Source organism: Ovis canadensis, chromosome 11 (genome assembly GCF_042477335.2).
Source record: "Ovis canadensis isolate MfBH-ARS-UI-01 breed Bighorn chromosome 11, ARS-UI_OviCan_v2, whole genome shotgun sequence".
Taxonomy (NCBI): domain Eukaryota; kingdom Metazoa; phylum Chordata; class Mammalia; order Artiodactyla; family Bovidae; genus Ovis; species Ovis canadensis.
Window position 1 is genome coordinate 29,453,499 of NC_091255.1, and position 21,431 is coordinate 29,474,929.

The window sequence follows — 21,431 nt, forward strand, 5'->3', positions numbered from 1 at the left end:
GGTTTTTCCTACCTGCCTTTACTGGGGAAGACTGCCCACCCGCGGGCTGAGGGTTCCTTCTGAACCTCAGAGTGGGGAGGGCTCTGAAGTAAGAGGGTGTCTGGTGGGTCCTGAGCCGAGGGTTTCATCTGTCAGGGCCTCCAGGATTCTGGCGGTGGCATTTACAGAGGCTGGGGGTCTCGCATCCCCACCCATGCAGGAGGCAGAGACTGAGCACTTGGTAAATGTTTCATTCAGAGCATCTTGTTTTCCTCCTAGAGTCAAGGCCACAGCAGAGTGCTGGGAGTTGTGTGTGTGTGTACAGCAGAGGGCTGGGAGGTGTCTGTGTGTGTGTGTGTACAGCAGAGGGCTGGGAGGTGTCTGTGTGTGTGTGTGTACAGCAGAGGGGCTGGGAGGGGTGTATGTGCGTGTGTGTACAGCAGAGGGCTGGGAGGGGTGTGTGTGTGTGTATACAGCAGAGGGCTGGGAGGGGTGTGTGTGTGTGTGTATACAGCAGAGGGCTGGGAGGGGTGTGTGTGTGTGTGTGTACAGCAGAGGGCTGGGAGGGGGGTGTGTGTGTGTGTACAGCAGAGGGCTGGGAGGGGTGTGTGTGTGTGTATACAGCAGAGGGCTGGGAGGGATGTGTGTGTGTGTACAGCAGAGGGCTGGGAGGGGTGTGTGTGTGTACAGCAGAGGGCTGGGAGGGGTGTGTGTATGTGTATGTACAGCAGAGGGCTGGGAGGGGTGTGTGTGTGTATGCAGCAGAGGGCTGGGAGGGGTGTATGTGTGTATGTACAGCAGAGGGCTGGGAGGGGTGTGTGTGTGTGTGTACAGCAGAGGGCTGGGAGGGGTGTGTGTGTGTGGGTGTACAGCAGAGGGCTGGGAGGGGGGTGTGTGTACAGCAGAGGGCTGGGAGGTGTGTGTGTATGTGTGTGTAGTGGAGGTGGAACCTGCTTCCTTTTGCCAGTTTTCTGGTTGGTTCTGAGAAAGTGCCACGTGGAAGCTGCCCTCTCCCCCGCAGGTGGGGAAAAGGAAGGGAGCCCTCTGCCATGGACTAGTGGGTGTAGCCCAGGGGACCGGCTCTACAGCCAACGTTTGTGTCTGCCTGTAGAACTGGGGTGGCGCCCGTTCAGTTGACCACTCAGGGTGGTGGGGTCAAGTGAGCTGATTAGAGGGAGAAGTGTAATTTTCCCCAGTCTGGGGAGACCCGTCGAATCGCTACCACTTTGAGGTCAATCTCAAGCTCCCCACCATCTCCAAGCATTGCGCTAACACTAAGCACTTTCTCTGCCCTGGGCGAGGAACAAAGGGGACACTGCCTGCGGTGCAGCACCATTGCTGAGGCCCTTCCAAGGCCAGCTCCTGCCTAAATCCGGGATGAGGTATGCAGCCAGGCGGGCGCCAGACGGACACGAGTCTCTGCAATTGTCCAGAACTCCCGCGAAGGGCGGAGTTCCCTCCCCAGTCCCCACCCAGGCCTAGGGGGCGGAGTGCGGAGCTCAGGACCCAAAGCCGGGGCCTGCGGGTGTGCTGGCGCTCCGCCTCGTTGTGCCTCCTGGCTTGGACCTCCCCGGTGACGCTGCGCTAGTCCGTGCCGTCCACCAGCTCACACAGCATGTTCTCCAAAGACGTGATGCGCTGCTCCTGGGCCTGCACCTGCTCGCGCAGGGCCTTGATCTCCTCCAGCAGCGTCTCCAGGGTGTGTTGCTGCGGGGCGCAGAGGACCCGAGAGGTGTTGGGCGCGGGGCCGTAGGGGGCTGCAGATTGGGCCTCGGTGGAGCCGGGCGGGGCCTTACCGACAAGGGGGCATTGCTGGCTGACTGGCTGCGACGAGGGCCGGAGGGCGGGCGCACGTCCAGGATGTTGGGCTTGGTGACCCGCAGCTCGCGGTGCTTGGGAGGCACGTAACCATCCCTCAACGAGATGAGCACGGGGTCGGCGTCCTGACCTGATAGCCATTCGTCTGCTTCTAGGGCCGGCTCGGGGCCCGGAGTATCTGGGTAAAGGTCGTCCTGGAACAGGTCTGACTGCAGGGGTAGGGAGACAGGAGAACAAGCGCAGCGTCCGGCCTGCTCCGCTCCCTTCCGCCTCGGAGCTCTGCCCAACCCTCTCGCAATCAACTCACCTTGCGGGGCACAGTCATGACGATGGGTTCACACTTTCTTTCGTGCAACTTGTAGAACCTAAAAGGGAGCGGCGATCAGCAACCGCTCAGGCTCCCACTCCCTTCACTTTTGCTGGGGACCAAGGGGGATCGCAAAGAGTCGGACACGACTGAGCGACTGAACTGAAGGGATTAGAAGCCAGCACTTGCGGGGCGCCTACGATGCACGGCACTTTAAACACATCCAACTGGTAAAACGCCTCTGAGAGGGTGTTTATCATCCTTAACAGGTTAAGAAACTGAAGTTCAGAGAATGTCAAGCGTGTAGCGTTGTGGCTGGCACTGGAAACGAGTCTGTTTGACCCCAACCTCCCAACCCAGCCCACTCCTTTCCAAAGATTACACGCCTGGGGAAGCCCCCGCGTCTTCCCAGATGGGACGTGGGGACAGAGGCAGGTGAGCAGGAAGGGCAAAGCTGCTGACCGTGCGATCTCGCACTTGCTGACATCGAGTCCCCTCTTGGGCATGAAGCCCATGCCCCTCTGCGGCTCCTTGCTGCTGAAGGTGTTCAGGTAGTGTACGAAGGGCGGTTCCTCAGTGATCTCAAAGTACCGAATGCTGCTGTCGCCCTGCAAAGTCAGTCGGTTCAGAGCCGTATCGGGCAGGCCCCCCTCATCTCCGTCCGGCCCCTTCTCCCCTCCCGGCCACCAGCACCTTGCCGCACAGGTAGACGATGCTGGAGTCGGCATCATAGAAAGGCAGTAGGACCCCGTTGCTTGTGTCCATCTCCTGCAGCGCCACTGGCTCCTCGAAGTTGTTCTGCCCAAGCACAGGAGGCGTGAACCGCCAGCCCCAGCCTGCCCTTGGTGCCGCTTCCGGATGCCCCCAAGCTCCTGGACACTGCCTGCCCTCCCTGACGCCCTCGCACTCCCAAGGCAGCTCTGGTGAACGAAACTGCAGACCCAACCTCTGGACACCACTCCTGGTCCCCCGCACCTAGACCCCTGTGCCGTCGCATGCAGTCACCGCAAACCACCCCCAGGGACTCGGCATCACCAGGTAGGGGCGCCAGCGTGGGCTCCTTCAGGCGACGCAGCAAAACTGGGCAGAGGGGTGGGTGTGGGGTTGGCAGGCGCTGCCAAGGGGGCAGCAGCCTCCAGCCCTGTCCAGGTGGGCATGCCCTGCGGGTGGGGGGCGCCTGGCCCCTCCCCCATGATGCCAGTCCCCGGGGCACACACCCCAAGCGTCCAGCTGCGTTACCGGGTCCCACAGGCCCAGCTCTCGCTGGCTCATGCGGGTGAAGCCCGTGGTGAAGATATGACCCTGGCGCGTGAAGACGGCCCGCATGGGCCTCATTCCCTCGTGGGCCGCAAACCTCTCCTGGGGAGGGGGGGAGGAGACAGGGAGAGGCGTCACCCAGCTGCCTGCCCTGGGAAGCCGGGAGGGCCGGGCAACCAACTTGCTGACTTAGGTGTGAGGGCGGGGGCGGAGACAAAAGGGGCCCTAAATATTCAGTTTCCTGGGGTCCCCCTGGGTGGCCCCAGGCCTGGAGAGCGCGGGGCGCGCATGCGTCTCTGCAGATGCTGAGCCCTTAAACGCCCTCAGCGCAGGGGAGATGTCTGTAGGCTTCCCCGGAGCGCGGCCAGGCTCTTCCCAGACCGGAGCTCCCCGCTCCGCTTCGGCTCTCTTGGACGCGGGCCACGGCAGGGGAGGGCGCTCCCAGCTGACCCAGCGAAGGAGTGAGCGCGTGCGGCCTGGCCTACCGGGTCCCAGAACGCGAGTTGCCGCTCACTCATCCTGCTGAAGCCGGTGCTGAGCAGCTTCCCGTCTGTGGTGAAGACGGCCCGCAGCGGGCGGGCGCCCTCGTGAGGCCGGGCTCGCTCCTGCTCGCGGGGTTAGTGGGTTAGAGCACGCACGGCTCCGCCCGGCCCCGCCGCGCTGGACGCGCCGACGGGCAGTGTCCCGCGCAGCCCGAGCCCCGGGTTAGATTGAGGCTGGTGAGGCAGGTGCCACCGCCCTCGCAGGCCACCCAGCTGGGACAGACAATGCACGGGGATGGCCCCCAACCCTCCACCCGGCTGGTCAACTAGGTTGGAAAGGGGCCTGCCTGCAAGCCAGGGTTGGGTCCAGACCCGGGAAGAAGGCGTGCCGGCTGGGAGGAGAGGGGTCCGGGGGCTCAGGTTCATGCAAGGTCTGGTGGGAGGATAGAGTTTGCAGCTTCTCCCCTCCTCAGTCTCGAATAGGACAGCCCTCATCTGGGCTGCTGAGATGCAGGGAAGGGGGGAAACAGGAGCCGGACAGAGACCAGTGGAGCTAGGGGCTTACTTAGGGCAGGGGGCTAAAGGGAGGACTGGGGTCTGGGATCGAGGTGGAAAAGGTGAGCGCTGGAATCAGGGCTCAGGGGAGGGCGGGTACAGAGGCCTGACAGCTGCCCCCTGATGTAGGGGCTGGGGAGTGGCCAGGCCAGGCACTCACCGCCACCACCTGGCCCTTGCGCGGGTCGATGATTCGCAGGGTCTTGTCCTTGCAGGTGGTGGCTAGCAAGCTCCCGTTGGTGTTCCAACACACGCTGTGGATGACGTCTGGGTGCATGTCGTCTAGACTCAGGAGCACCTCCCCAGTGCCCACGTTCCAGATGATGATCACATTGTCACCACCTGCCCAGAATGGCCAGACATCATCACCTGGGCCCTGCCGTTGCCACTCCCACCCCCTCCCCGCCCCCGATGTATGGTAGGGACCCCTCCCTAGCCCCCCAGACCTGCACTGAGCAGGACATTCCGGGCAGTGGGGTGCCAGGAGAGGATGCCCACACGTTTGGAGTGGCCCTCCAGTGTGATGATGGGCTCTGTGATGTTGCGCACAGGGGTATAGTCTGGAATCTGCCACACCTGGGTGGAAGGAAAAGGCGTAGGGTAGGTGGGATGAGGAGCCAGCTTCATCACTGCTCCTCCCCTACTTCCTGGAGACGGAAATGGCAACCCACTCCAGTATTCTTGCCTGGAAAATCCCATGGACAGAGGAGCCTGTTCATGGGGTTACAGGCTAAAATTTATGGGGTCGCAAAGAACAGGACACGACTGAGAGATTTCAGTTCTTCCCCTAATCCCCCACCTCCACCGCAACTCCACCGGCCCTCTAGCCAGGTAAGAGTCAGATGCAGGACAATATGAGATGGTGCCCGCCTGGGGCACGGGAAACGGCTGGGAGCCAGGAGGGGGCGCTGTCAGCTCTCCAGAGACCTCCCTACCCCTGAGCAGGGAGACTTCAGAACACTGCCCCCCTGCTCTTCATGCTCCAAGGTGGCCACGGCTATAATTAGTCCTAAGCAGTGCATCCTGGGAGGGGGTGGGCATGTAGCTGAAAATAGCCTGGGAGCTGGGCAGGGCAGGTCCTGGCACTCAGCACCTCCCTTACCACCTTACACAGCACAGGTGAGGCCGCCCTCCCCGCTTCCCCTGCCCCACAGCCCAGGAGCATCCACCCGGTGCCTACCATGATAGTGGTGTCATCTGAGGCACTGGCGATGACGTTGTCATTGTGTGGGCACCAGTCAATGTCCAGCACAGGGGCAGTGTGCCCAGTGACCAGTGGGTAGTTCTTATCCACTCGCCCTGTCTGCAGGGGTCAGAGAAGGAGATATGGGGCTATTCTCCTGTGTGTTTTCGGCGGGGGGGAGTGGACCTGTTTACATCTCAACTGTATGTTATCTGTTGTCTCTTTGCAGAACTCGCCCCCTCTCTGCTCCTCCAAACCCAGACAGCCTACTTCCTCTACTTCCCTGAAGGCAGAGTCTAAGTCATTTAATCAAGGAATCAGAGGCAGAGAGGTAAGATAACTTAGCCAAGGACACACAGTAAGATACTGGTAGAGCCAAGACTTGACTTCTCAGTCCAGTGCTCTTCCAAGAACACCTCCTTGGAGGACGCTGTTCTTGGGCCTGTCCCCTGCACCTGAAATATCTCTGGGAAACCCCTGATGGACTAGGTCAAGGTAAGGTTATATGCAGTGCAGGGCTGCATAGCTCCTTCCTAGCCGCACGGGGCAGATCTCTCCCTAGTCACTGGCTTTACCTTGGAACCACAAGCAGCAGGCACTCCTTGTGCCTGCTATCTCCCAACCTGAGCTGAGGCCCATCTATTTTTAATCTTTATGGTATGTTTGCGGGGGCTCTGAGGCCTTTGCAGGGGCTGGCATCAACCCAGACCAGGCGGCAGGGAAGAGGGGTGGCTGTGTGGCACTGGAATGGCGGTTGTACTGGGGGAGGAGGTGGCTCCCACTGAAATTCGAGCCCTGGGGATGGTGTCCTTGGATGGCGTCTGCATTGTCTTGGAGTGAATCACTGGCTATTGTCAGGCCTCATCCTGACCTTGCCACCTGTGGGGCCTCTCCTAACAAGGTGTAGAGGCCAGAATCCAGGTTAAGGTCATGCCTTGGAGTGGACAGCCTATGGGTAGGGATGGCTGAGGGCCTTGAGGCTGCTCAGTAAAGGTGATGGTCCTTGCTTGGCCCTCATCCCTGGAGTATTGGGGGCTCTGGCCTGATATGTCATGTCCGCCTGCCTTTTGCTCTCATTCTACTTCACTGCAAGAACCAGAAAGGGGGAGGCAGCCAAGGATTCTGGATAGAGCCTGACCCTGTCCTCACTGTGCTTCTCCGGGGTGTGATTTAATCCAGTAGTCACCCTGGGCTGGGTACAAAGATCCAGAGGCCAGAAACACGAAGCGGGGTGGCATCAGGAGAATAGAAACAGAAGCCAGCTAGGTCCTGACTCCACTGCTTCCCAACTATCTATCACCCCCTCCAGGTCCCTGCTGGGTACAAGGTGCTGCATGGAGAAGGGATGGGCTGTGTGTGGGTGGGGACCAATGTGATGCTGCTGTTCTGGGAGGGGTGAGGGAGCCTCCCAATCGGTCCCAGAGCAATTGGGGGATAGGGAGCAGTCAATCCACCTAGACTGTCCTCCCAAATTAGGAATGGAGCTAGGTGAGAACACAGGCTGCTGTCCGGAGTCCCCAGGAGTCACAGTCGGTGTCCTCCACCTGCTTCCTTCCCCTCATCCCTCACCTTGGCCAGAGGCAGGACGATGAAGGCACCTCCACCCCCAGCCTCCACAATAATGGCCAGGAATTTGGGGTTGACGGCACAGAAGGAGCTGTCCCATGTGACCTTGGACACACGGATGTCCTCGTAGGCCTGGTCAGCCTTTGCTGCCTGTCCAAACACGTGGCGGAACTTGCTCTGCCGAACCACGCGCCGGCTCATAGCTGGGGGCAGAGATGAAGGATCTCAGTGCCCAGAAATGCTTTTGGTCCTTAGTCCTGTAGCTGTGGGAGGGAGGAAGAGTTGGGGAAGTGGCAAGTGAGAAGATTATCTTGCCAAGAGTCAGGTATAAATTAATATAGAGTCTGGTCCTAGAAGCAAGGCGTTTTCTTCAAGGTGATTAATATATGGGAGTTCTTCGCTTAGTTCGAGGGACTTGGATTGGGGACCTGACTTCTCCTTAGAGACCGGCCCTTAGACTGGGGCCAACAGTGGAAGCTAACTGGGCCTGAAAGCTTCCTGGACCTTCAAGCGGTTTTGGGAGGAGCCTCAACACCAGGCTGCCCTCCGGCTGCCAGCCTTGGGTGAGCATCTCTTCACAGAAGTGTTTTATCTCCCAGAGGCGTCTTGTCCGCAATCAGAGACTTCCTGGCTTAAGCCCATTTGAGGGGCTAGGACTGCAGCCCCCCAAGATTCTAAGTTCAGCATCTCTGGCATAGGTTAGGCGAATGGGGTTTGCCTTTTTCTAAAAATTTGCCAAGGAGGAGTTCCTCCTGTCAGCTAACCTGAGTCCTTCCTGCCCCTGTTCTCAGTTTCCTCCCATGCTGTCGCGGGTCGGGTGGGAGTGGGAGGAATGCGCCATAAGGTAGATGTCCTCCTCTCACCCTTCTCGCACCGGCTTCTCCTAAGAGGCCCTCACCACGGTATTCTGGCTTTTGCCCGCCATACTTCAGTCCCACTTCTCCTCTGGGTCCTCTCTCCTGCTAAACTCTTGCGGCTGGGGTCCTCGAACCCCTCCCCAGGCCAGAGCCGGATTTTCAGAAGTGGAATGGGGAGGGTGAGGTGCCTCTTCTCCCGCTAGGAGCTTGCACTCAGCTCTTCCCCAGGCACCACACCGAGCGCTTCCCAAGCCGCAGCCGCTGCCTCCAGCCCCTCCCCAGCACCGGGCATCCTTGTGCCCTTCAAGCCGCTTCTGCAGCCCCCGGCCTCAGGCCCGGCCTCCGGCCTCCCCGCACCCTCCTTCGGCCCCGGCACTGCGTTCTTGCGAGACGAGGTGTCTGCGCCCTGAGGGCGCGCGGGCCGCTGTCCGGCCAAATATAGACGCCAAGTCCGCCCCGCCCGGGACCGAATTTGGCGGCGGTGGCGGGGGCGGGTGGAGGGAGCGCAGACCTCTGTCCCCTCCAGACACCCCGCCCGCTCCACTGGCTGCGGCGGCGGTATTGGCGGGGGGAGTACCTGGTCCTGGGCCGGCCGAGGGGTGCTCACGCTGCGACTTCACTGCGGAGGGGCTTGGCGGTGCGCTAAAGGCCGAGGGAGGCGTCAGGGCGCCGGAACTGCCTCTCCGGGTGTCCGCGGCGTCTGGGGCCCGGGCGTTCGGCTGCGCGCTCCGGCCACTGCCTGCGACTCCCGGGGCCGGGCGCCGCTGCAGTCCCAGCTGCCGCTGCCATCAACCTGAGGAGGCGGGGCCTCCGGCGGGGGCGGGGCCACAAGGCACCGCCCCTCCAGCGGCGGGAAAGTCGAGCGCCGAACAAGCTGCGCTACTAGTCCGTCGGCCTGTGAGAAGCGTCCAGAGTAATTTTGCATGTGTGCTCGTGGGCTGTGCGTGATCCTTCTCCGGGCTCCGCGCCTACCGGGTGAGCTGGGGAGGCCCAGGTTCCTAGACCTTAGAGCTGGGCGCTGAGAGAGCGAGCCTACGAGGGGGCGCGCTCCTCTTAGAGCCGGCGGCCGCGCGAGATCAGATGCCTTCGCGCTGCATTCCTGCTGCAATCACAGTCCCAATTTAGCCAGTCCCGGCAGGCCGGGGCTGTGGGACTGCACGTCCACATACCACGAGGAGAGAGCCCGGAGGATGCTCTAGGGACCCTTGGATGAGGGCCTAGGTTGGCCCAGGGCAGCTGGGAGAGTCCCTGACAGGGGGCTGTGAATGTTATTGTTGCTGTTATTAATACACTGTCATTCTACTAGACATTTCACCCCTTTAGGGAGGATTCCACGGAACAGGGCAGAAAGCAACCTAAAAACCGGGAGTAGGAATGGAGAAAAAAGTGAACACCAGGTTCAAGGAAAAGCAGCTGGCCCAGGTCTTTGGCCATATTTTAGACACTAAACCTGACTCCTCAAGTCTTGAGGGCCTTGTTTGTATTGGTGTTCTACTGTATTCCGGGGAAGCCCCTACCCACCTCCCACTCCCTTCAAGACCCTTGGATCTGAGTATTGACCAAGATTAGTCGTGTCCGACTCTGCGACCCCACGAACTATACAGTCCATGGAATTCTCCAAGCCAGAATATTGGAGTGGGTAGCCTTACCCTTCTCCAGGGGATCTTCCCAACCCAGGGGTGGAACCCAGGTCTCCCTCAGCCCAGGCAGATTCTTTACCAGCTGAGCCATAAGGGAAGCCCAGGAATATTGGAGTGGGTATCCTATTTCTTCTCCAGCAGATCTTCGCCACCTGGGAATCAAACTGGGGTCTCCTGCATTGGAGGCGGATTCTTTACCAGCTGAGTTAGACCAAGATTAAGGAGATAAAAAGAAATCTGATAAAAATGCAGCCAGTGAAAACAATTAATCCCTATAGCTGCTCTTTAAGCAGTCTCACCTGCTGCCTGGATTTCTTCCTTTAGATCATAAGGCCCTGGAGGGCACAGGGGACCAGCAATTACTTCTCATTCTCCAGGAGTGAGTGAGTGAGTGAAGTCGCTCAGTCGTGTCCGACTCTTTGCAACCCCATGGACTATAGCCTACCAGGCTCCACTATCCATGGGATTTCCCAAGCAAGAATACTGGAGTGGATTGCCATTTCCTTCTCCAGGAGATCTTCCCGACCCAGGGACTGAATTCGGGTCTCCCGCATTGTAGACAGACGCTTTACCATCTGAGCCACCAGGGAAGTTTTTCTCTGGACACACCTGGAAATCAATGGAACACAGCCTTCCAGAAGGTAGAGGTCAGCATTAGGGGTAAAAGGAGGGAAGGTGGTGGGAACCTCAAACGGATCACAAGGCTTGTTTCTCAGGAAGAGTCCAAGTATTCAGTGGCTTGTGGGCCAGACACTTGTTATGGGTACTTCAGGAATAATTATGGCATTGGACAGGGGCATAAGAGTAGTTTATGAAGAATCTCCCTTTTACCTAAAGATTCCGGGCACATGATTAGGAGGGAAAGACCTGAGTGACTCAGTAGCTCCTTAATAACAATAGCTACACACTGTATTACAGACATTACACTTACTAATTCCATTCTGATAATAGTCTTCTGAGATGGGTACTATTATTACCCCTGTTTTACAGATGAGGAAACTGAGGCAGGAAACTGAGATAGTAGAGCTGAGATTCTTACCCAAGAGTTCTGGTGTCTGGGTCAAGCTTTTCAGCACCATGCATTTCTTTTTTTTTTTTTTTTTGGCTGTGCTGGGTCTTCATTGCTGCTGGGGCTTTTCTCTAGTTGTGGTGAGTTGGGGCCTCTCTAGTTGCCTCTCGTTGTGGAGGACGGTATCTAGGGTGTGCGGCCTCAGCAGTTGTAGCTCCTGGACTCGAGAGCATAGGCTCAATAGTTGTGGTGCACGGGCTTAGCTGCTCTGCAGCATGTGAGATCTTCTGAGACCAGGGATTGAACCCATGTCTCCTGCATTGGCAGGTGGATTCTTTACCGTTGAGCCACCAGGGAAGCCCAGCACCATGCATTTCTGTCTCTCCTTGAAGGAGAATGTCACTTTGTCTCACAAATGCTGATACCAAGAGTTGCGTTTTGTGGCACAGAGGAGAGGACGCATGGACTAACTACAAAACTGGAGTTTTAGCCGTTGCTCAGTCACCCTATTTTTGCAGCTTTCTTAAGCTGTAAAATGAAGAGGGCTGGGTTAGGTTCTTTCCAATTCTGTACCACTTGTTGGCAGAAAAGCTACGTGACATGCTGTCTCCTACCTTGAAATGGCATTTTTTTTCTTCTCTCCTCTCCTTTTCTCCCCTTTAGAGAGAGCCAGGCACTCCATTCTAGAGGGAAGGGTCTGGGACTAGGAAGCAGGAATCCTTCCATCCATTCTGCCTTCAGTTCCATCACTTGGGAAGTGGGGGAGGTGTGCTCTCCAGGTACAGGAGCAGGAACTCGGATATTGTTTAGAGCTGGTAAGGCTCAGCGCTGCCCTCTAGCCTTCTTCCGGCTGCCAAGGCCTGGCAGAGCCATGGGTGGGTGGAGCCAAGGCACAAAGAATCAATCAGTGGAAGAAGCTCCTTGGACTTGGTGCTTTCCCTTGCTGTTATCCATCTAAACTGCAATCCGTAGGAGACAGGCATAGAAAGCCACGACTGATCAGGGTTAGGGACTCCAGGCACCTGTGGAATATTTTGTGAAATGACTTTGCCTTCATCATCAGGCACTCTGCACTCGAGCCAGATACCAGTGGTGTGCTCATCTCATTTGATATGGATGATTCATATCATCCATAAAACACTGACAAGGCAATGTTTTCTCTGGAAATGCTTTCCCTAGATGGTAGCACTGCTTTATATGTGATGAACGGCATCACTAAATATCTCATGATGGGTCTGTTGGCGGGTTGGGAGAAGTGGAGACTCCTTCCCTCCCAGCCTGGTTTGTTGTGGATTTGGGGGCTGTGCCGTGCAACTTGTGGGATCTTAGTTTCCTGACCAGGGATTGAACCTGTGCCCTCTGCAGTGAAAGCTCAGAGTCCTAACCACTGGACCACTAGGGGATTCCTCCCCTTCCTGCCCTGTCCCCAGCCTTTTTTAGAGAGCTGCTCTTTGGCCCCATCTCTCTTCCTCTAGCACTGACATTAAGTGCTTCTTTTCTAATGGTGGGAGAGGGTTAAAGGTTTTACTTTGGAAAGTCACATCCGATGTCTAGAAACCTTTCTGTGAGCTGAGGTGCCTTGTGCCGAGCAAAAGCTTCTGAACTCTCATTCATGTCCAGAGAGGTCACCTACCCAAGAAATCCAGTCTCTGCTGGGCCAGGTCACAGCAGCTGTCCCGAGCAGACCCTCTGTCCCACAGATGGCGGAGGAATTTTGGTTCCTTTGCTTATTATTCTAACATTCAGGTGGTGGCTTTGACAAGACCCTCTTTGACCAGGCAAGTTACCAGCCTGGTCACTTGATTGGAGCCACACTATCTGAAATAACCTTTCATGACCCCATTTCCCTCTAGTCCCTGTTTTGTGAGAGGTAGAAAGTTGTATTTTTCCCCAGCACTCAGCTCTCTTATAGGGAGGGAGAGCAATCAGTGAGAATTGATTCATGTTTACCATCAGTGTTCTCTTCCAATCCCCCCACCTTCTCACCACCCTCCTCTTTTGTTGCACTTGATCGAGTACACGCTTCATCTTCAAAATAAAAATTTATTCAATCTGTAACAAGAACATTGAATCTGCACATTTGCGCACAAGTTCACATTTAAAAACAGCGGAGCACATCAATAATAAAAAATCTATGATACAAGTGGAACATCCCAACCAGCAGGAAGATTAAGGAAGGAGATGAGACCACTCTATATTCTGCTTCAAATGCCTCAAAAAGGTCCCAGAGATTCCAGGGAGCACCTGCTTTATTTAATAAAATGTGAGCATAAAAGTTTGGGATTGCCTGGGCAAAGGTTAACAGTCAGTGGGAGGGGCTTTGGGGACTTGTTTTCTACCTTTACAACAAGTCCTACAAAATAAAGTAGAAAGGAAAAAAGAAAAGGCACCTTAAGCTATGCCAAGCAAACCAAATTCCAATAGAACATCAAAACCAAACAATTCCCTGTAGACTTACTGATGGGGAAACATTTCAGGGCCAGTTAGTTGCCCAGCTTCCAGACCGAGTCATCAGCTCGGGTTAAGCCCCGGGTACAGGAGGCCGCCGCTAGTGCTGTTGTGAGGGCACAGATGGTGGCCCGAGTCACATACCTCCTGGGGCATCTTCAAGCTGATGAGGGATGATTCCAGTTTAGCAATTCTGCCCCAGATCTCTGGGGCACGGAGAAAATGAGGCTGGTTCTCTTTTCACAGCAGAAGCCAGGCCCAGTCACCCTCCACTTCCAGGCTGGAAAAGTACAGAAGCATCTTGCAATAGCCCTCCATGGCATCCAGGGACCCCAAGCCCTAGAGAAGGGTTAGGAGTGTGCAGCTGCCTGCTCTGCTGGCAGGCAAGTTTTCATTCTAATACGGCCCCTGGATGAGTTGAGGCAGCAAATCCATTTATGCCTAATACATGCCTTGATCTTTTAGTTTGGAAGGGAAAATGAATCCAAGATGCTCTTAAGTTGGATTGGTGCTGAAAGAGCTAAGATTTCATCTCATCTACCATCAAAAAGCAAAACAAAATAGAAAAACAACACTAGCCATTCACCATTACAACCATCACTATAAGACCACACCATCACTGAGGAAATGACGACTTGTTTCCACACAGCGTGTTGGCTGGGAGTGCAGGACACAGATGGAAATCAGCTCCAGGCTGCCCCCACTTCCCTGTGAGGGCTGACCACAGGGCCTTGCGCTGTGTGAGGACGGCCAGGGCGGGTGCCTGGAGGAGGAGACGGAGCGGCCATCCAGATGATGCTCCTGTTAATACTCACAATGTAAACAAAATATCCACAGACAGTTGTTCAAAAAAGCCAAAGAATGGCTTTATTTTAAAAATTGAAAATGCCCTTGAAAATGACCCTTTTTGCATAATGCTTTCTTAGAGTAATAACTCCCACCAAAAAAAAAAAAATCTTTACTAAACATGGCTAGATCTGTTCACTTCAGAACTGAAATCCTCAGCTGGAACAAATCAAGGTTTCTGTGAGCTGCCACTCAGCAACTTCAGGTCTATCTGACGGCATCTGTCGAGGGCCTTTTAGCAGGATGGGGGACCCCAGAGCCTGGGTGGTCATCCTCAGACTGTCCTTGGGGCTCCTGGTAGTTCCCAAAACTCAAGAAAGAGGAAATGCCAGCTGGGATACAGGTACAGAAGCAGGAGAATGCTAGGTAAAGAGCCTGAAATGTTAGGAGTGATCCCAAACATTCGGAATCTGAAAGGCCATCCAAATGAGGTGAGATGAGGATGGCTACAGTACAGTCCTGTGTCTGCTAGAGCACATACCATGCCCAAGTTGTTTCTAAAATCAAAAAGGGGGGCTTCTTCCTGCTGACCAGAGCGCCATCCAGATTACAGCTCAAACTGTGTGCCCTGGGGCTTTCACCCTGTGCACCACAATGTGACTTTGTATACACACACACACACAATCACACACACACAATCACACAGCCCTCCAGAATAAACTTTGAGTCAGGCTACGGTAGTTTTCAAAGTAAAGAGAACAAGAGGCACTGAGCGAGAGGTCAAAACTTCTACTCATCTCTGTCAATCGCCCAGACCTGCTGTTTTGGGTCTGAGTTTTCCATGAACAGAAAAGGGAAATAGGTCACCCGAGATTATCAGACCGTTTGAAGAGAATACAGTTTGGAAAGTTGTTGATAGGCTATCATGGACTTCCCCTGGACAGAACTCAGCTACGTAAATAGCACAAGAACACTCAGTTGTGGGAGTCTAAGGGCTGGCAAAACCCCATGGCATGCTTGAATTACAGACCTCATGTAGAGAATGTTTCTTTAGGCAGGTAAATTAAATGATTAAAAAATATAATTATTTTTTAAAAAAGGCAGAGCAAGACCATTTCCTCGACACTTAAAAAAAGTTTTTTTCTTCACAGCGTTTGAGGGTTCCCCCCACCCCCTGCATCTCTGTTGTCATTTAATGCAGTGAGAGTGAGCATTAAACACCATGGCGAGAACAGTGCAATACTGTCAAAGCCCAGGTGTGTACTTCTTGATATGAGGGATGTCACCATCTCAGGGGAGTCACCGAGTGGACACGACTCTTTACCTCCATGCCAAGCCGCCTCCTACAATCCTGCACAGCTCCCTGTCCTTTCCCCATCATCTTGGTGATGGAACTGCCTCAACCAGACAGGGCAGTGTCAGTGGATGAGCCCTGGAAATTCACAACCCTGTCTTGCAAGTCTCCTCACACTGGAACATGCCACCTAGCAGAACACTTTACAACACACTGAATATCCAGGAGTCACAAGACTGCGTGGATGATACATCTGAACACTGAAGAAACTATTTTGGAACAGCACAGGTACCTATCATTACTACACCTTAAAAAACACTTAGAACAGGAGGTTTCTGTCTAACTGGCCTCCTGGCAGGGACGTCAGACCCAACCATGGCCTCCTCATGGCAACTGGATTCACAGCTCGTCTTGGGCACCTACGAGTGGCCTCAGCCCACCTCTGCTGTCTCCTTCAGGTCACCCTGGCCTCACCGAGCTCTGGCCTCTGACATCACATTCACAGCCTGTGAATCTGTCTTCTCCTCTCAGTGCTGTGAAGAATCCCAAGCCTAACCCTCAGCTCTGTGCTTGGTGTGTCTCTCAGCAATGTGGCCATCGACCAGAGCACACAGGAAGCCCATCTGTAGGCCTCTGTGGTTCCGAGGAGCTGCAGAAGGCATTCCTTCCGGGCTCAACGTGTGTTCTCTAAGAAGCTGAAACGGTATTTACAGGAGGTGCTCCTGCGCTAAGGACCTCCACAATAGCAGCAAAGCAACAGCATCCTAAGTGTGGTCATTAGGGGCACCTGCCCTTGCCGAGGCCTCCCTGTGGCTCTTCAGCCCAATCTATTAGGGGCTTCTGACCTGGGCAGCAGTAACACTCACATATGCTCCCTGGTTCTGATTCAGCCAACGTTTTGGGATTTCAGTCTCAAAGAGGCATCAGCCTTCAGTCACGCTGCAATCTAATTGGGAGCCTTTGGGGGTTTCTCTGAGGAGGAAGTTACTAACGCATAATTTGGCAGGAGCTGGTGATTAGAAGTCTCCATTTAAATTACACCACTGTCCACAGATTCTCCGCAGATTCCTACCAACACCCATGAGTTTTATTTCTGTGGTATCTGTATGTCTTCCAGTTGCAGCTTTACTCCTTAAAATGGATTAAATCAAAAAGACCCTACAACATTAACAACAAAACAAGGTAACAAAGTGACGACATTATGTACATAAATACTGTATATAAACTAGAGAAATGACAAATCTTCCAGGAAAAGAAAAAAAAGAAAACTTATGTCAAGTGTTAACAGTGATAGTATTAAAAAGAAAAACCTTTGCATTTGATGGAGGTTAGACATAGGTCATGTAACAATTCAAATATCTATGAAATTAAAAAAAGATAGGCAGCGTTGGGAGAAACAGCATGAGGGAGGAAAATAAATTGGAAAAAATATGGCCATGAAACTGGAAAGGCCCACAGAATTATTCAAGTAACGAGAGGGTTAAAACCCTACATCTGTACTCATTTTAGAACCCAAACACATTTTCAGCTGCTGTTTTTCAAACTCGTCCCTGTCGTGTTTCCTCATTGGGAGATGCTGCAGAGCACATTTCTGGGGGTTAGGGGGGAGGAGGGGGAGGGGAAGAAAGGGTAGGATGACCACCTTAGTGGAGTCCATCCACCCGGAAGATACTGGGCGTGACCACCTCTCCTCCCCCTATTTCACCGCCTCTTATTTGGCTTCCCTCTACAGAGGACCTCTTGGATTTCATTTGGAGGTCATTTTAAATTTAATAAAATTATTTGCTTGGGGTTAAAAAAAAAAAAGTATTTGCTCGACAGGTTTACAAAGCCAGCCGTTATCATGCCTTTTTGTAATGATACACTCTGGAGACCAGAAGAGATGATTTCTGGAAGACCCTCTTTGAAAGCAAAGCAGAGCCTGCCCACCTCGGGAACTCCCAGTGGGCTGGGCTGAGAACACGATGACGTCAGGCTGCCCCCTTCAGCAAATCTGAATCCAATGCATCAGGTCTGGAGACCAAACCCTCATCACACAGGCCTAGGGCAGTGCTTCCAATTTCCAGCTTCATCCCCACCCTCCCCATCTGCTTCCTTCCTCAATCAAGCCAGCAGGCCTTTCCTCGGAGGGCAAAATGAGGAGCAGGTGGCAGTTGATTGAAAAACAGCACGTTGCCTTGGATAAAGGTGTTCTTTGAAAATGAGTATTTTTTTGAGGTTCGAATTTTCTCAAAAAAAAAAAAAAATTGACAAAATGGCCTTGCTGTCCAAATCAAACTCTCTCTCTCACACACACACGGGGTGGGGTTGGGGAACAAACCCTGCATGCTCCAGGAACAGTAAAATGACCAAAATATTATAAAATTAACCAATAAAGTGCATGGTTCCTTACGTATTACACCTGCCCCTTTTACAAACATTTCTTTTAGAAAGTCACGTGTACAGGCTCAGAATCACATGGTATTATAGAAGGGGTTGGTTGTCCGTTTTTTATCATTTGCTTTTCTCAGTCTCCTAAGGGGGTGAGTTCTGCCGTGCTGCTGTCGGGGCGCCACAGCCAGCCCCGGGGCCGGGCTGGTGTCCTGCAGTCCCTGGGTCGGTACCGAAGGCAGGCCTCCTTCCGAACTAGTCAATTCAGGTCCTGCCCTGGGGAGCAAACACTGCTGACTGTAACCAAACTCTTTGGCATACTGTACAAGGGGCCTCTCCACTGGCCTGCTCTGTGCGATACACTCTGTGGTTCTGAGTTGCTCTATGAAATACTTGGTGGGCTCTCGGTTCTGGGGAGTGTCTGGGTTTTCTGGGGGCTCCTGGGCCTCCATGCCCGAGTCCGTTCTGAGGAAGGGCTGAAGCAGTTTGAGATGAGGGGACTCAGAGGAGACAGGCTCCCTCTCTGGTGAACAGTCTTTACAGAGGTCCAAGTAACCTAACTTGGCAAGGGAAGCTGAACACCTCATTTGGAGTGGCTTGGGGAGCCCTACCTGGGAAGTCACTCGGGACCCGATTTCTTTAGCGCGTTCCTTCACCACCCTGGGGCTCTGACTGAGACTCTCTATACTGTCGCTACTGGAGCTGTGTGGGAGCTGATTGGCTACAGATGTTGGGTCCAGTTTTTCTAGTTGCTCCCCGATATTATTACCCAGTTGGTTGATTAAATGCAGGTCTTCGCTACTGAACTGGGAGCCCTGATATGGCACTTCATCACCCCTGGAGAGGGGGCTCTCCTGACTTTCTTCCTGGCTGCCCTGCTCTGTGGAGGGCTCACTGTCTGTGGTGCTGCTCTGCCCTGTGACGCCTTCCAGGTGAACCACTGTCTGGGGGTGCAGGTGATCCGGGCTGGCGCCACATGGCTGGGTCGTGAGACTGACAACAGGCGCTGCTGGGCTGCTCAGGGTTGGGGGCAGATCGACCGACCTGCTGTGCTCGTGCTGGGGAGAGGAAGAATGAGGCGGAGGTAGCACTCTGGGGTGCAGAGGAGCCTGGTGGGGGCTCAGCGTCCGGTTCAGATTTTCATCCAGAGCACAGAGGACAGTGAGGGTCTCTTCCACCTTCACTGTCCTCAGTCCCTGCGCCCCACTCTTCTCACTGCTGGCTCTTTCCCACCCTGGCCCGGGATCAGCGGATGTGGTTGTGTAGGTGTATTCAATGATTTCTATCTTCTTGGGAAAGGGAGCAGGGGCCACTGGTGTCTCGGGCCCCTGGCCTGAGACCCCAGTCCTGGGCTCCCGCAGGACGCCCTCATGCCGTGGGCCATGCTGAGGTGCTGGCGCTGGGTGAGACTCCTGCAGCTCAGGGGCTGGGATGATGGCAAGCTGCTCAGGACGCGGTAAAGAGCCAGACTCAGACCCACCGCATCGCCCTTGGCCCCTGCCTGTCTCTGGCTCCTTGGGGACATATGACAGTTCTGGGGCGGCTTCGTCACTCTTCCCTTTCGCTGCCGGGTCTGCCACCGAAGACTCGTTCTTGGAATTCTTACGAGTGGACAGCGAGGTCCCCACGGGGGCAGCACCATGGTGCTCCTGTTCTTGCCGCAGGCGCTCCTCAAACTCCAAGGTGGCTCGCCTCACGGACCCGGGGTACCACTTGGCATCCGCGGGCATCCCGGGGCCCCAGAGCTCTTGTTCCCCCTCTGCTGGTTCCTCTTCTTCCACCTCCGTGGTGGAGGAGTGTGCCCCTGGACACCCCTCGGGGTCCCCCTTCCCTGAGTCTTTGGCTGGTTCAGGCTGGGCTGGGCAGGAACCTTCACTCTGCTCCAGGTGTCCAGGTCTGTTCTCGGCGGCCTGGGCCCTCTCCAGGGGCAGCTCGTGGACGATGTGCTTCTTTGGTGTGTGGCAGGGGTTGGACAGCACATCTCCTTTCACTTGAATCTGTCCAACTCCTTGACTGATGGATTCAATCTCAGTGACGATTTCTTTGACTGACATCGCATTTTCTGAGTGTGGCTGCATGAAGATGTCTGGGCTGACCTGTTCTGAGATTGCCTGAGAAGAGGGAACAGTAAGAAGGTTATGGTAAACTGACTGGAAGAGCCAGATTGTTTGCTCACTAGCTTCTGATCCAGGAGAACCTTCTGGCTCTGAGGACACAAATCCTGGGGTGCCTGGAACTGTCCTCCGCCTGGCGTTACACTCTATTTCATGGTACAAGAAAAGAACAGATTCACCAAAGACAGAGATACAAAATTAGTCATACATCGTGTCACTGCCTATTAAACTTTTGATCTGTTTGCTAATAGGCTTCTGTTCCAATAGCTTGCTCCAAAAGTAAACAGCAAGTAGCCCTGGAGGCTCCTATAATCCTTATTTTCTGAAGACCTTGAGCCTTCTAGATTCAGGCCATCCTGGGGTAAACGAAACTTTTCCTCTGTAGCCTATCAACTTCTGGCCTAATCTGGTTCAAGGGGAAGAGTTCCACTGAAGGGCTCAGTGGCTGCCTTACACGCCCAGAGTCCGAGGGAGACGGATGTCTGACTTGGAGTCTCACTGCTCTCTTCTGTCCTATCTTGCCAGCTCTTATCCACTCCTCCCCCTGCTTCTCCCAGTGGCCGCATCCCAGCATGTGAGCACAATTCCTATGTTTCATGAGGCTCCTTCCGTGGCTGGTGCAGCCACATACCTGAGCAAACTGAGAAACCGTGACTCTGACATTTTACTGTTCCACCAGTTACAAGTCCCCGGATGGGTTTAGAACAAAGCCAGAGAAGACTGGCCAGTGCGAAATCAAGCCCTACTGTGAAACAGTTAAGAATCTCAGAATTCAGAGATGGCCCTTGGACGTCTCTTAAAGCAACATCATTCTGAGCCTCAATCTATTTGGGCAGCGTTTTTGTAAATTTTCAAAGTACAGTATTTTCCTATGAATTGTTCTGGTCTTTCTCCTTCAAAAGAGTCAGAGCTAGTGCAGACTAGCAAGGTCAGTTATGCCTTTGGGAGAAATGTGCTGGGACATCAGGCAGAGTCCAACTTGCCAAAGCTGGGAGAGAAGCCACAGCGGGCCCAGTGTGGTGCAGGGGCTGTGGAGAGAGAGCTCATATGACCAGGAACTTTGCAGAAAAGCTATTTCTGTCAGAGCCGCTGCATCCATTAGTCCAAAGGCGAGCTTGGGCATTCTGGTCTCCCGGTAGAAATGAAATAGAGACATAACTTTGGGGGAGAAGAGAAGACAGAGCAGAGGCAACAACTGCCCTGGGTTGGTTAAGAAGAGAGAAGATGAGGAGTACACGAGGTGGTAAATTTAAGTAGGCAGATATCAGGAGACGTCAAGAGTCTAGTCAGCTCCAGTGAAATCATTAAATGACTTGATTTATGTCAAAGCAAATTGATCATCATTTACTTCCCATTATCAATCTTAAGATACCATTTTTTAAAGATACCACCCAATTTCAAGTCAAAATGAGAATAATAATGTGAATCTTATAACTGTTCACACATAATAACTGTTCCCCTCCCTGGTCTGAGATGGCTCATAGGAACTCATCGGCCACTGAGAAGAATCTTGGGATTCTGTCTGCTCTTAAATTATTTCCTCAAACCATCTCTCAATTCTAGAATACCACAGGGTGGCAAGGTGAGGAACAATTCAGATACATTATCAATAGCAAGAACTCAGCATGGGAATTAGCTGCTATTCCAACAACTATTAACACATGTCCAGCCTTTGAATTTTCTGAGGCAGAAAGAACTTCCCCAAACAAATCCATCCTCTCAGAGAGACGGGTCTCACTCAGGCAGCAGGCGAGTCCCTGGCACCT

General features: G+C 54.1%; 2 protein-coding genes across 9 annotated transcripts in view; both read right to left on the reverse strand.

Moving 5' to 3' along the window:
• Positions 1-2: 2 nt before the first annotated feature.
• On the reverse strand, positions 3-9,846 carry CORO6 (coronin 6). The gene is made up of 12 exons (XM_069603010.1): positions 9,724-9,846; positions 8,582-8,899; positions 7,151-7,410; positions 5,579-5,701; positions 4,845-4,974; positions 4,559-4,740; positions 3,344-3,463; positions 2,798-2,902; positions 2,567-2,712; positions 2,105-2,162; positions 1,776-2,006; positions 3-1,686 (listed from the first exon to the last, which is right to left on the reverse strand). The coding sequence occupies exons 3-12, from the start codon at positions 7,346-7,348 to the stop codon at positions 1,564-1,566; spliced, it is 1,416 nt and encodes a 471-aa protein (XP_069459111.1). The 5' UTR covers positions 7,349-7,410; positions 8,582-8,899; positions 9,724-9,846; the 3' UTR covers positions 3-1,563.
• Positions 9,847-12,682: 2,836 nt separating this feature from the next.
• SSH2 (slingshot protein phosphatase 2) overlaps positions 12,683-21,431 on the reverse strand; it is a 245,460-nt gene continuing 236,711 nt past the window's right edge. For 7 of the 8 annotated variants that reach the window (XM_070292540.1, XM_070292539.1, XM_070292538.1 and 4 more), the window contains one exon: positions 12,683-19,662. In XM_070292540.1, the coding sequence (XP_070148641.1) occupies positions 17,635-19,662 (2,028 nt within the window). In that variant the 3' untranslated portion in view covers positions 12,683-17,634. The remainder of the gene's footprint in view (positions 19,663-21,431) is intronic. The other variant, XM_069602992.1, reaches the window with a different exon arrangement.

Excerpts from the sequence above, each read along its gene's own strand:
- CORO6 (XM_069603010.1), bottom strand. The coding sequence starts at position 7,348 with ATGAGCCGGCGCGTGGTTCGGCAGAGCAAGTTCCGCCACGTGTTTGGA. Across the intron at positions 2,903-3,343 it reads AGCTGGGCCTGTGGGACCCG|AACAACTTCGAGGAGCCAGT; the intron begins GTAACGCAGCTG and ends GTGCTTGGGCAG. Across the intron at positions 2,713-2,797 it reads TCGTCTACCTGTGCGGCAAG|GGCGACAGCAGCATTCGGTA; the intron begins GTGCTGGTGGCC and ends CTGACTTTGCAG.